The sequence below is a fragment of the Hemitrygon akajei genome, chromosome 17 (genome assembly GCF_048418815.1).
Source record: "Hemitrygon akajei chromosome 17, sHemAka1.3, whole genome shotgun sequence".
Taxonomy (NCBI): Eukaryota; Metazoa; Chordata; class Chondrichthyes; order Myliobatiformes; family Dasyatidae; genus Hemitrygon; species Hemitrygon akajei.
The window spans coordinates 31,543,247-31,558,169 of record NC_133140.1 but is presented as its reverse complement, the minus strand read 5'-3'; the positions used below and the strand labels follow the sequence as shown (position 1 = coordinate 31,558,169).

The 14,923-nt window shown below is 39.4% G+C and overlaps 1 protein-coding gene across 1 annotated transcript; it reads right to left on the bottom strand.

The window, feature by feature from the left end:
* Positions 1–392: 392 nt before the first annotated feature.
* Positions 393–10,879, bottom strand: LOC140740967 (RLA class II histocompatibility antigen, DP alpha-1 chain-like). The gene is made up of 6 exons (XM_073070608.1): positions 10,808–10,879; positions 10,300–10,605; positions 5,211–5,504; positions 4,352–4,459; positions 3,666–3,709; positions 393–1,011 (listed from the first exon to the last, which is right to left on the bottom strand). Exons 1-6 carry the CDS (start codon positions 10,860–10,862, stop codon positions 1,003–1,005), a joined length of 816 nt encoding a protein of 271 aa, XP_072926709.1. The 5' UTR covers positions 10,863–10,879; the 3' UTR covers positions 393–1,002.
* Between the last annotated feature and the right edge of the window lie 4,044 nt (positions 10,880–14,923).

Sequence of the window (14,923 nt, the reverse complement as noted above, 5' to 3'; positions counted from 1 at the left end):
AGCTAGGCTAGGCTAATCTCCAGGAGGTAGGTGAAGAAAAGTGATACAGACAAGGAGTTAGGACAGGAACAATCCAGCAGCCCGAGGGTTAAACCTGACGATATTTATGAAGCAAGCCCAAACAAGAATCAGCTACCTCAACAGAAACTGGGGAAAACCGGAAAGCATGGAATAAGGAACATCGACCGGACTGTGAACCAGAATGCTGATTTCACAGACCGGACCATGACAACCATGTGATAGTGCAGTTGTATTATACAGCTAATTTTGAGTAATAGGCCGTGAATGTATAAGAAACAGAAGAGTACTGATTTTTTTTTTCAGCATACGATATTTACTGATCAATATTCAAATACAGAGGTGTTATCGCGAGAACCTGTTACGATTTTTTTCACATCTTCAAATCTATATTTCCCTCTGTTGAACGTTGACATAAGTGAGCAAATAATAACTGTTCAGTTGGCATTTTTATTACCCTGCAGCAAAGTTTCCCTCGCTAGTGGTGACGAATCTCTTGATTTTTTTTTCATCCTCTGTGGACTCTGGACGCAATATCTTGGGGGTGGGGCGGTACTTTAGGCAATGTAGTTTTCTTTCCTGAAATGATCGGGGACTGTACAATGGAGATTAAGACTGGGCAATAGAGAGAGCGGAATGGTTTATTCCCAATCTTATTCTTGAATTACTTACTTTTATTTTTTTTTCCAGTTACAATCGCTTCCAACAAATCGAAGACGATATTGATCCCTTATCTTCCAAAATTATACATGTTATATATATTAACAACCTTTGTCTGATTGCAAGAAATTAAAAGAAGCAATGCCTAGGTCTGCACTCATTGATAGTCTATAGCTCTAAACTGCGGTAGGTTTCTCAGCTTCACAGTTTCTTTGATATATTTACATCTTCGTACAAAGTATGTTTGTTTAGATGAGAGGATGCTGAGGTGTTCTTAGAATCAGGAAGTTGCAGAGCAGCGTAAGTCAGTTTGTCAGCTCAATTTCATTTAGTCTGTGAAAATATTGCAATATCAGCGGTTAATCGAGAACCCATTGAGTTGAACAAGTTTAATCAAAAATTGTAAAATACATTAGTGATGCACTCATAAGTTATTAACTTTACATTTCTGCCGCTTACACAAAGTTTATGTCAACATTGTATCAAACTTTCCCTTTTTTGATTCATTAGGTAGTTCAACTCAAACAGCTCGTTTTGTCCCACTGAACAATGAGCGTTTCTTTCCTTACTTAAAATGAACTTCAAATAATCGTGTAATCAAGTAGGTAACTCCATGAAGCAACAGGTATAGTACAGAATATTTCGCTAACTCAAAATACAAACACTTGCTTGTGTTATAGGTATCTGATTGCCGCAAACTGTTAAGCCTATAGATGTTACAGGTGTTTCCTCAGTCACACATGCCAACAGAACTCCAAATGCACACAGACCCTGTCATCAGTGGATACCGCACAACTGATAGAACGAACGTTGGCACTTTGTTCATTCATGTCCTATGGTTACCGTTTTGTCACAGTTCGGTATTTCCATTAATAACACCAATGTTCTGTTGGATCAGTGTTCCTAGGTTATTATCAGATATTCGTGTTCATTATGGAGCTGATAATGGGCGTTGGAAAGGATCGCTATTCCTCGTTTCATGTTTTTAGTGTTTCATCGTTTGCAAATTACATATGAATTTCATGGTCCCGTCTGGCTGTCCCCCATTCCCTCCTATCTGCTTGATTATGCCTAATTCCGGTCGTTAGATTCCCAATTGCTGCTAGTTCTCTTAATTACAGAACACCAGTTTTCCATCGGAGACTGCAGGATAAGAACTGTGGCCTAACAAGCACGGGCCACTTGGTTCGTTGTTCTATACCCGTGTGATGACTTCGTTTCCCGACCGCTTAGAACCGTTGGTTCTAAGTTCAGCTCTAGTTTCAAGTTACTCCATGAAAACCCTGTCTCCATGTCAAGTCTCCATATCAGAGCGCCGTATCAAAGTTCCTTCTGGTTATCTGCTCCACGTTTCCAACTGTGCAAGCACCTCTCAACCCTACCTGCGCGCCTGTGTCCTGCAGTTGGATTCACCCCCAGTCACTCCATGTAAAAATTAAATTGCATTCGTGAAAGCAAGGGAAGAAATATATTTTTGAGGGATTCTGCAAATGCTGGAAATCTTGAGGAATGCAATGAAAAATGATGATTTAATTCCTTAGGTAAGGCAGCATGTATGAAGGTAAATAAACTGTCTATGTTTCTAGCCAAATCGCTTTATCAGGAAAGCAAAAGACGGAGTCAGAAGCTAGAATAAGAACGTGGAGAGGGAATACAAGATGGCAGGTGATAGGAGAAAACATGTGTGTAAGAAGGTGTGTGTATACTGGGGGATGGAATGACGATGAAGTTGGGAGGTGATGATTGAAAAAGGTAAAGGGTGCAAGAAAGTATCTGATATGAGGAGAGAGTGGACCCTGGAAGAAATGGAAGAAGGAGGTGATGGGCAGATAAGAAGAGAAGAGGTGAAAGGAAGCCCTAATAGCGAATAGAGAGAAAAAGAGAAGGGGGATGATGAAATACGTATCAAAATTCAGAGATACCAATGTTCATGCCTTCAGGTTGAAGTCCACCCAGGTGGAAGAAAACAGCTGAGAAAAGTTGCTGCTTCAGCTATCCTTACGGAAACATAATCACCTACTCTAAAATTGGGAACGTGATTAATGGAACACAAAATGACGTTTCCAGATCTAGACAGATGGTTATACAACCGATAAAGATTTAATACATGCTAACAGAAGAATCCAGGTGGGACAAATTTACTAACATTGAATTGCTGAAACTCTGAAGTAAAATAAACAAATAAAACACGCAGTAGTTCAGGAAACACGAGAGCAAAAGAGAAACACTTAACGTTTATGTTGCTTTCTGGGGAGAGGTGTTCAAATTGAAAGGACAACGTTTTCTCTGCCCCAATATGTCGTTAGAGAGATTTACTTCTGGATTAAATCCAAAATGGGAGATGATAATACATTTGTAAGTTTCAGGCATTGTTTTCAAAATTGAGGAAGATATTTCAGCGTAGCCTCATGGAGTATGGAGTTTCGTTAACTTGTGGATATCACTATGCACCAAACACTACACGGTTAATTGGAAGCATATTCGATTCCATTGCAGGTTATGCACTGTAGTGTAGATCTTTGTTGGGAATCGGGGTTAAAAACTACATATGACATTCCAAAACAAGATTTCGTTGCATTTATAATCTTGCCTACTCTGCCGTCAATTCAAATGTAACATATATTGCGAACAATTGTGTGTGTGTACTGTATTTTCCCCATTGACCAGTACAGAGCAATTCTCGTAAACCGATATTTGACATCTAAAATACCTCAGTCTCAGATTTGTATTTAATTATTCGTCACAGGAAGTATGATTGACAGCCTAACTTATATTAGTATATATTACCGATCATCGTAGTGCACCCGGTTAAGAAACAGATTCAACAGGAATATTCAAATATATCTTGGATATGTACTTCAAAATGAAGAACTGTCGGACAGTTTCATTCTTCCCTACTGAGCTCCAAATGTTAGAACAAAATAAATTTATAAAAGCTCTGCTATATGTATACACCACTCTGAAAGAAGACAATCCCCTTCACCTACCGTCTCTTCATTCTGACATCTGTCCAAAGAACTTGTGTTGATCCCTTAATAAAAATAAAATAAATTATTTGCATTCGAAAAATTGGAGATTATTCGCCAGATACCAATTGAATTCATCGCGTAAGAGGAACTGCTGAATTTATGAATCTGTTAGAAAGGTTTTTGTGGTATCAGTTGTCTTAATACAGTGCATCAACATAACGGTACTATGGTCAAGATTCTTCGAATTTTAACGAAGCTGTAAAGTGACAATAAATAGCATATGAGTGGCCGTACTACATTGAAATACTGTCGCTAAAATGGAAATTAAAATCAATGAGACATGCACGAGTTCGTCAATGTTCTTTACACAGTCACAGTAAGACTTGACCTACGCCCAGTTGCTTACGTTTCAAAATTGGATCTGCCATTGTATTGAAAACGACATCTGAAGTATTCCAAAGGAATATAACGGCATTTATGAATAAGGTGCAGCATGTAAATACAGCGAGTGGACTGGTGAAATCATTGCATTTGAAGATCCAGCTTGTGTTGTGCCTGATGGTTATCAATGTAATCAGGTTCTAATATCACAATCCATGTCTAATAATGCTGAAATAACATTTATTCTTTTTGAAGTTAAATATATTTCGTGCTTCTATATTGCGCGAAAAGAGGAGACACTGCTCAGCGATCAGGGTTCTTACCGTGAGATCTCTTTAAACTGACTTTCAGCAAAACTATTATCAGAGCTAAAATTGCCGATCCGCCCACTACACATGACAGAATTAATTTCGTTTCACCGTCTTCACGATCTACAGGTGGGAAACAAGAAACTGTGAAGCATTTATACAACTAAATACAAATGCACATATGACAATTAAAAATACAATATATTTCATAGGCTTCTTTCAAATTTCACTGCACAATATCTGAAAATATATCATCAGGCAGGAAATACAAGTTTCCACCTTTGTTATATCACGATGAGATATAAAGTTTAAGTTTTGCTATGTCATAATTTTGCCAAATGTTCCGAAGTTTACCACCTCACAAATACGGCACGAATTCAATTTCTTAATTCGCCCTACAAGATTTAAACTAACGGAATAACACATTAGATTTTGAACAACATTCATGTTGAATATTCACTGTCAATGAGTAAGCTTCAAAAGTAGTCATTCTTCCGTGTTTGGGTAGCTGTCCAGTTACGGTTTTTACAAGGGCACATTGACAGCACCACTATAACCCTGTGAGCTCTTCCATCTTATATTGAGCGCAAAATATTCTGAACATGCTGAAATGCAGAGTAACTCAAAAATCCTGGAAAAACTCAGCTGATCAGGCAGATCTAAATTGTCAATGCAATGTACACTACAGATGCTGTGGTCAAATCAACACGTAAAAAAGCTGGATGAACTCAGCCGGCCGGGCAGCATCCGTTGATCTGTTCAACGGATGCTGCCCGTCCTGCTGAGTACATCCTGCTTTTGTACGTGTAGATCTAAATTGTCGACGTTTAAGGCCCAGATCCAACATCATGACTTCATCGAGACACCATCTTACCTTGCTCCAGGATGTAGCTGAAACTTGCAGGCACCGTGAGGGAGACATGCGACACCAGGCAGGTGTAAACATCTTTTCCCCAAGTAGACTGCGTGATTTCCAGTAAACTAAACGCTTCGTACATGCCATCCACGCTCCGGTTTGTCACACTTTCTATTCCAGCGCGAATTTCTTCGTTATTTCTTAACCAAATGATTTCTAATTTCTCCGGGTAGAAGGCAGCCGTTTTACAAAGAAGCTTTCCAGGAGACGAAAACCCTCCAACAGGAACAATTTTCAATGGAGTTGGAGGAGCTTGAGTAAAAACAAAGTTATATTGGGTATTTTCCATCTATTTCTGTTCAGGTAGGTCCTTCATCTCTCCACCAACTAGTTGACCTCAACTATTAAATTAGTTACCCGCCAGTATTAACCATTATTTAATAAATTATTTTAATTTTCCGATCTGTTTATTGTTGCTCAACCATACACACACACCTCTAAGCGAAACATTGTTCTTCTGGGGTCAAGTTGCAAAATACAGTACAGTATATGTAGTCACACACAGCACATGAGGTTACCATCCAGCACAGACAGTCACAAGATAAGCAGAACAAATACAGTCACCTTGGAAGACGGATGAAAGGAAGTGTTCAGAGAATACACTTCGACGGTGAAGCTAAGAGGTCCGAAGTGAGGGAGACATTCTGTTCTGAACGGTATTTGAGCTTTATTGCACAGTTGACTTTGAAATCCTTGCTACTTTTGGATTTTTCATTTCATATCAAGACTGAGCAACAAAACTCAAATTATCACAGTTTTTTATAGCACGAATGCCCATGGAGTTTAATTTTCTGGCAGCTCAACTGCTTAGGGAGTGTGTTAGGTCTTGGGGTTGAGGTTCCTAGTCAGAAACATCCAGTAATAGAGCTTTTCTCGGAATGTGACCCGCTCCTACAACATTTCCCCTTGTTGAATGTGACAAATCTTCTCCTCCGTGAAACAACCAGGAACGAAAATGCAAATTGATATTAAGCACATTAATTCTATAGTTTCATTCTTTCTAATGCCTGCCGTCCTGCAGCAAAATGGTCGACAGTGACCTGGAACTGCTATAGGATCGCTTATAGAAATGATGCCTTGCAGAGGTTCAAACAAGAACTGAACAACTTCAATTTCACAATACACAGAGCTCACTAAAACGTGAGTCCAATTTTAAGGTTTTGTAAACAAGATCTGCTTCCGCTACAGCTATGGTCGGTGTCTAACAGGAGAGATGCAATAGTTAGATTGTTTCATCTGTTTATCACAGCAGTTAGGATTTCGTTCTGCCTACCATAGCCATCCGGAGCTCACGGTTGCCTGACTCCACTTCCCACACCTATACCGACGTCAATATTCTTGGCATTCTCAAATTCTAGGTGATGGACAATGCCAACGTGAAAAAGAAAAATCGAAGCATTCTGCATATACATTAAGCATAAAGGGGGAGTGACAAATAAAACTGATTCATTTGAAGATCAGCGAATTCAACAATGCATGGAGCCTAAAGAGGTGGGGGGAGATCTAATCTATTTCCATCAATATTTACTCGGGAGACGTACACAGAGGCTATACAACTGAGGCAAAACAGAAGCAATGTCACGGTCCATATACGGATTACAGCCTTGAGGGAAATTATGGTGCGGATATCTCCAGAACATAGCAAAGTGTCTTATCGGACCTCGTTGGAAGCTAACTCAAAAAGTGAAAGGGCTCCGATATAGGTGTTCAGAATCACCTTACTCGTGGGTGAGTTGCCGGAGGACTGGGCTTTAACTAATTTTTTAAGACCACATGACTATTGGATATAGGAGCCGAATTAGGCCATTTCACCCACCAAGTTTGCTCTGCCATTTGATCATAGCAAAAATGTTCCTCTCAGCCCGAATATGCAGCCTCCTCCCCATAATTCTTCATGCCCTAAACAATCAAGATTATATCAACCCCTGCATTAAATATACAGACTTATAAAAACTTGGTCTCCATAGCTGCCTGTGGCAAAAAAGAAAATCCACTGGTTCACCACTCTCTGGGTATAGGCATTCCTCCTCATCTCCTTTTAAAAAGGATGCTCATCTATTCTGAGGTTGCGTCCTCTGGCCTTAGACTCTCCCACCATAGCAAACATCCTCTCCACAACCACACAATCAAGTACTTTCACATTTAAGTAGGGATCAATACAGTCAGCCTTATTTTTTTCTGAATTCCAATGAAAACAGGCTCAGAGCTACTCATATGATTGGCTATTGAATTCTGGAATCATTGTCATGAACCTCTTTTTCGCCCTCTCCAGTTTCAACACTTTCTTTCCAATATAAGGGGACTTAAACTGCTGACAATATGCCGTGACGCCTTGCCAGTGTTTTATACGCCCCAATATTCATCCTTGCTTTTATATTCTAGTCTTTATGAAATGAGCGCTACCATTTCAGTTGCCTTCCTGACCACAGATGTAACCTGCAAATTAATCTGCGTGGAATACTTCACATGGACTCCCAAGTCTCTTTGCACCTCAATGTGTCTGGATTTTCGCTCCAGTTAGAAAATAGTCAAAACATTCATACCCTGAACCGAAGTGCATGACCACATACTTCTCAATGTTGCATTATATCTGCAACTTCTTTGCTTATTCTCTATAATCTGTCTAATTCCTTCTGTACCCTCTTTATTTCCTAAAAAACAACCTGCCTGTCCAACTATCTTCATATCATCTGCAAACTTTGCAACAAAGCCATCAATTCCATCATGATTTTCATTCCTTCAAATAATTCAGTCAGATTTGTCTGTCGGGACTTCCCTTGAGGAAATTGGGCTGACTATGGCGTGTTTTATTATGTGTCTCCAAGTAACCTAAGACCTGATCCTTAACAACGGACTCTAATATCTTGTCAACCAGTGAGGCCGGAGTGACTGGCTTATAGTTTCCCATGTCTGCCTCTCTGCCGTCTTGAGGAGTGGGGTGGCATTTACAATTTTCTAGTCTTTCAGAACCATTCCAGAATCTAGTTATTCTAGAAAGCTCTTTACTAATGCCTCCACAATCACATAAACAACTTTTACCAGAATCCTAGGATGTACATCATCTGGTCCAGGTGAATTCGATATTTTCAGACCTTGCAGTTTCCCAAGAACTAGCTCTCCAGTTATGTCTCTGGGTTTGCCGTTATTCAAGATAGACTCTCAGAATAAGCCGGGATATTATAGGCTAATGGGTATTACAGAAAAGTGGGTAACTTATTGGGAGATATTCTAAAAATAGGATATATAAATAATTAGATAGAATGTGCTAGATTGGGACTGGACTGCATTGTTTTGTGCAAGGTAGGCTGTGTCTAACCAAGCTTAAAGAGCTTTCATAGCGGGTTACCATGGTTCTTCATGAAGGATAACAGTGGATATGTTCAATGTGGATTTTAGCAAGAGCTTTGGAAAAACTCTGCATGGGGGTGGTGGGTTGATCAAGACCATTCACTTGGTATTCAGGATGAAGGAGTCAATTTTCTGTAACGTTGGCTTCACCAGAGAAGCTAGAATTTGGTAGCAGATAGTTGTTCTTTGAATGAAAGCTTTTGACAAGTCGTATGCCGCATGGCTACGACAGCTTGCAGCGGGTTATAGACCAGGTATAAAAATGGACTGGAAATGGCACATAAAATTAAATGAAGGTAATTGTCAGCTGTTGCTCTTTGAGAAGACAAACTAGTCTGGGATTTACACAGTGAACAAGACTGGCATTGCGGAGTGCGGTAAAAAGATGATCTTGGAATATAGATCGATAAATCTTTGAAAGTGGAGCCAAAGAGGGATAGTATCGTAAAGATAGTCTTTGTCAAATTGGAATTCATATATCAGATTATTAAGCGCAGGAGATGGGATGTTAATCTGAAGTTGTATTAAAAGTTAGTGAGAACAAATTTGGAGGATTGTTTGAAGTTCTGGTTAACTATCTGCAGGAAGTTATCAATATGATTGAATGAGTTCAAGGGAACTTACAAGGTGATTGCAAGAATTTGAGGGCACGAATTATGAGGAAAGGTTTAACAGGCTAGATTTTTCCTATGATAGGGAAGGGAATGAGCGAACGTTTGATAGAGGTAGACAAAATTATGAGGGGTGAAGATACGGTGCATGAAAGTCTGATTCATCCACTGAGGTTTAGTGAGAATGTAATTAGGAGTCAGAGCTTAAGAGTCAAAGGAGAAGAATTGAAAGCAAATCTGAGCAGTAAAGTCTTCAGACAGTGCTGCTATTGTGGAATTAGCTGCCAGCGGAAGTGTTGAATGTGCGTTTGCGCTCGCTTCTCTACACTTTACTGTCTAATCCCATCAAAATTCATCTTGATCTTGAGAGGTCGATATTTCTCCCCATTTGAATGGTGAAAGAAATATAGATTTTGCTAATCCTGCATGACAAAAGTTAGAATGATAATTTGCAGTGCATGCGACAAATTGTCACTTGATGTTGGAATTAACTCGTTTGGAACTGTGTGTTATTCCTCTCTACTTGTCGATGCGGAAATGGAGCATTGTGCTGCTGCATACAGACTTTTGATAGAGATTATAAAAGTATTCATATATTTTGCGTCCTCTGTGATGACGAATCGAGTTATCCAACTCCAGCCATTCACATTAGTATGAATATTGCTTCGACTTCTTGGTTGCAAAACAATCCTAACCATGCTTGAAAAGTAGTTCGTTGCATTGAGAGAACCTTCGCGATAATAAGGGTAAAGTCCGAAGGTATCACAAACCTCGGACATTAGATTAAACTGGGAGATAGCTGATGAACAGGGCTGGATGAAAAGCAATGGGAAAGAGCCTGGGGAAGTACGATAATATAAACAGAATTAACTCTGTTATGTGTCTTAAAGATGCGACATGAAATGTGATTAACTCTTCTGTTCTTTATAATTCTGAATTTAGAACATCTGGACTGGGGTGTATTAAACATGGGAAAGAAATGTATTCTCGCCGTTCATTTTATGAAGAAGAAACATTTCGTTTTATCCTCATCACTAAGATTGATGTAAAATGCACAGAGATGAAAATCTCCAGACAGCCACACTCACCGAACACAGTGAGCCTGGAGCCACTTCCATTCCCGTAAGATCGTTCCTGATACTTTGCTTCACAGTAATACGTTCCGGAGTCGGCGGCCTTGACATTCCAGAGTGCAAGTTCTGCACTCCCCCATTCTAGAGTAAAATGTCTTCTGCTGTCCCTTTCAAAAAATGTCTTCTCGCCTTTCCTCCACCAGCGAACGTCAACAGTATCTTGTAATAGTGGAAATTTGCAGAACATGGTAACATTCGCACCATCCAGGACGACCAGGTCCCGAGGTAATTGAGAGACTTCGCTCGCAGTTACTTTGACGGCTGCCGGAAAAATAAGCAAGAGTATAATAACAGTTCGACACAGTGAATCAACAAAAACCATCGATGTAATTCACTGGATGTCTTAGAGCGAAAGACGACTAAATAGCTGAAACAAAGTAACCAAATATACTGTGGGTGCCAAGGGTTAAATATTCATAAATAGAATATTCAGTTCGGAAGCGGCAGGAATAAATCAGAATACCTAGCCAAGTAATGGTCAGAAATACCATGTACGAAACCGTAAATTTCTCCGACATCTTGAAGAAACCGAATCGACTAGTTCCTGCAATGCAAGTGGTATTTTAAAAGCAATTGCTGGAGGAAAAGTTCTTCGTGAGGAAATGTATTAGTCATGTAAACATGACGTAGGCTGACGCCACCACGATGCAGAATAATGTGGTTCAGATTTAAAACGTGCTTGGGCTGGGAGGAAAATAAGAACTCATATAGTTTCAATTTTTTTACATGGCCTACCTTGTGCTTTCCTGATAATGCTGCAAATTTTGGCCTCCTGCTGAATTCAGGAATTATCCAAATCTTTATTGAGATATAAATTCAAATTTGTACTCCCATTTTGATGGTAAAGATGTAAATCCTCTTAGGAGTTGAAAAATGTCTAAATGTAAATAATAACAACATTTCTTCATTCCAATTTACCTTTGCAGTTTTGCTCCATGAAGCGGTTGGGATGTTATACAGTTTTCAATGAAGCGTTGTCACCATTATTAAATTGCATCTCCTGTCCTCTCAGATCTGAAATTATGTAACTGCTTGGGACCTAAAGCTGTTCATAGGTAACACATATTTTGTCTATTGGATCCCACGGGATATAATTGTGGTCTATTTCTTGCGAGTTTAGCCAGGGGAGGATATGGATATTGTGAACGTTATCCTGCTGTGGATATGGAGACTAATCGAAAGAGAGAGTATTCTAATGAGAGACAGTTTAACTTTACGTTACAGGCAATTTGTGATGCCGAATACAAAAATCTGTCTGCGGCAGAAATCACAATTTTGAGAAGGTAAGATTTCTGTCGAGATTTCTGGATTTATGTTCAGATATTCTTTCTTCTCGACACATAAATCCTAAAGATGAGCGTACTGTGATTAGTTCGCCATAATCCACTCACTGTTCTCCTCTCCATTAGGCGATTCTTCATAGTGTGTAAGAATGGAGCAGTAACTTGGACCGATTACTAAACACTTAAAAACAAGTTGGCTGATAAAAAATGGCCTCGTTTGAGCACGGTTGGAATTGTCGTGGTCTCTCTTAGGTAACAATTGAATAAGACTACCGATACATTTTTAGTTTTAAATTCCTTAGAGCTAAACCCTACAGCTGTATATTTTCAACAGCATACGGTAAATTTGTTCAGCCTTAACTGGGGTGGAAAAGCACAGGAAAGTATAAGACACTTTAGAAATAAGGAAAACCTACAGCACAATGCACGAACTGCGGTCCACAAAGCTGTACCGAACATGTCATTACATTAGAAATTACGTCGGGTTACTCATAGCCCTCTATTTTTCTAAGCTCCATGTACCCATCCAGGAGTCTCTTAAAAGACCCTATTGTATCCGTCACCACCACCGACGCTGCAGTCCATTCCACGCTCTCAGCACTCTCTGTGTAAAAACTTTACCTCTGACATCTCCTCTGTAGCTGCTTCGAAACACTTTAAAACTATGCCTTCTCGGACGAGCCATTCCCGCCTTGGCAGTGAGCCTTTTACTTTACTCTACCTTACTTTACTTTATTCTCACCAAAAAATTGATACTAGAGCGTACAATCATCACAGTGATATTTGTTTCTGCGCTTCGCGCTCCCTGAAGTACAAATCGAAATACATGTAATAAAAATATAAATTATAAATCATAATTAAAAAATAGAAAAGGGAAAGTAAGGTAGTGCAAGTCAGGTCCAGATATTTGGAAGGCACGGCCCAGATCTGAGTCAGGATGTGTTCAGCAGTCTTATCACAGTTGGAAAGAAACTGTTCCCAAATCTGGCCGTACGAATCTTCGTGCTCCTGAACCTTCTCCCAGAGGGAGGTGGGACAAAACTTGTGTTGGCTGGGTGGGTCTTGTCATTGATTATCCTGGCAGCACTGCTCCGACAGTATGTGGCAAAAAGTGAGTCCAACGATGGAAGATTGGTTTGTGTGATGTGCTGGGCTATGTTCACTATCTTCTGCAGCTTCTTCCGGTCTTGGACAGGACAACTTCCATACGAGGTTGTGATGCATCCAAGAAGAATGCTTTCTACGGTGGACCTATAAAAACTAGTGAGGGTTTTAGGGGACAGGCCAAATTTCTTCAGCTTTCTCAGGAAGTAAAGGCGCTGGTGGGCCTTCTTGGCAGTGGACTCTGCTTGGTTAGACCAAGTCAGGTCTTTTGTGATATTCATCCCGAAGAACTTAAAGCTTTTGACATGTTCCACCTGCGCACCACCGATGTAGATGGGTTTGTGCGGTCCGCTACTCCTTCTGAAGTCAACAACAAATTCCTTCGTCTTGCTGACGTTGAGGGATAGGTTATCGTCTTCGCACCATGCCAACAGGCTCTTTATTTCCTCTCTGTACTCAGACTCATCATTACCCAATATAAGGCCTACAACTGTGGTATCATCAGCAAACTGAAATATTGAGTTTGATGGAAAATTGGCCACATATTCATGTTTGCACAGTGAGTACAGCAGGGGGCTGAGTGCACAGCCTTGTGGGGCACCGGTGCTCAAATTGATTTTTTGTTTTTGTCCTTTTTGTTATTTTGTTCTTTTTTTAAGCATTTAATTTATTGTTTGTTTTAATTTCAAATGCTTGAATACATGACAATCTCAGAAAAAAATCAGGATGTTTCTAAATGGTCAGCAGAGCTCCAGTTAGGCCAAAGGATTGACTGTAAATCTTGATTTTTAATTAGCGAGACAATATTATACCTCGTACGAGATAATCCTTCATATTATCGCGCCTTTAAATGTCTTTGCCTTCATTACAAACATAGTCAGAATTGTTTTCAACAAAGTTCTTTTAGGATAAATGTTTCAACTGAATATTCATTATTCTTTAATGAGTAATAGGGAGTTGAATTGGAGTTCGTTGACTGCAAAATTAAAGCTACTGTTTGCTACGACTGCGTGGAAAACATAGAAAACACTGAGCAAGCCCGACAGCGTCTGCCAAGAGAAATAGTGTGAACACTTCAAGTCGATAATTTTTCACGAGATCATGAAGGGAAATTATTTGTATTTTCTCCCTTTCAAAGACGGTTCCCGAAGTTTGCTGCTTAATTTCGGATTGTAAACATCTGCAATACTGTTTTGCATTAATTACCCTGCTTGCCAATTAATGATCTAACGATAAAAACCGAATACAAAGCGACATGACTTTACTTTTCATTCGAGTCTTTAAAATTATCATTGAAAGCTTCGGATAAAAAGACAACTCTCGACATTGCAACTTCATGTAATGTCGTCTACCTGTTCCTTGTACCCTTAAACTGTTTTTAATATAACAATGGACGAGTACAGCACATGAATGTGACTTTCGGCCAAGTTGTTTGTCGCGAACACGTTGTCAAATTAAACTGAATATCTACTAGCTGCGGTCGCCCATTTAATTAATCAGAAAGGAGAATGTTTTCCGCCTGACATCGGTTTACAATGTCCTTTAATCTGCAAAGTAACTGGTTTACATTCAGTGCTCTCAGAGAATGACTCACACATAAATATCAGCTATTTAGCTGTTTTTAGGAATTGTTTCGTATACTTATTTCCAGAAGGAACACGGAACATAATCAGGAAGTATAGATGTTGCAGCATAACTTTAAAAACACTTAGCTGACAGAAGGAAGATATCAGATAAGTGACTTAAATGAAACTTATTGACTTACTGTTAAGCGTCAAGTGTGATAACACAAGTTGCCTGCTACATACATGTTTCAGAGATAAGAAGTCATTGACCGCAGATTTTCCATGATGTCACCAGCAGTCTAACGACTGCAATTCTATTCTCAGGTAGCGTATTAGTTTCCATAAACACTAGGTACAAATGTTTCCGTAGCAAACTGACAGATGAATTTAAATTGCATTACGAACATCTTTTTTATAGAAAACTTGCAAAAGCTCGCATGCAAATGTTCGCATTAGTGAATTATAAACAGGAAGTGAAAATATATCTGTCTTGAGAGGATATGAAACTTATTCGGACTTGAACAAGAGCAGCTGGCCTTTCAAATGGACAGATAAAGTAGGAGAGGAAAACAAAGAAAGTGCTCACTTCTTTAGATGTTAATTTAATTCTTTGGATTCATAATTCAT

Coding starts and splice junctions, on each gene's coding strand:
- LOC140740967 (XM_073070608.1), bottom strand. CDS start 10,862: ATGTCGGAGAAATTTACGGTTTCGTACATGGTATTTCTGACCATTACT. Junction 4,460..5,210: donor CAGCTACATCCTGGAGCAAG/GTAAGATGGTGT, acceptor TCCCACCTGTAG/ATCGTGAAGACGGTGAAACG. Junction 3,710..4,351: donor CAGTTTAAAGAGATCTCACG/GTAAGAACCCTG, acceptor ATTTTTATTAAG/GGATCAACACAAGTTCTTTG.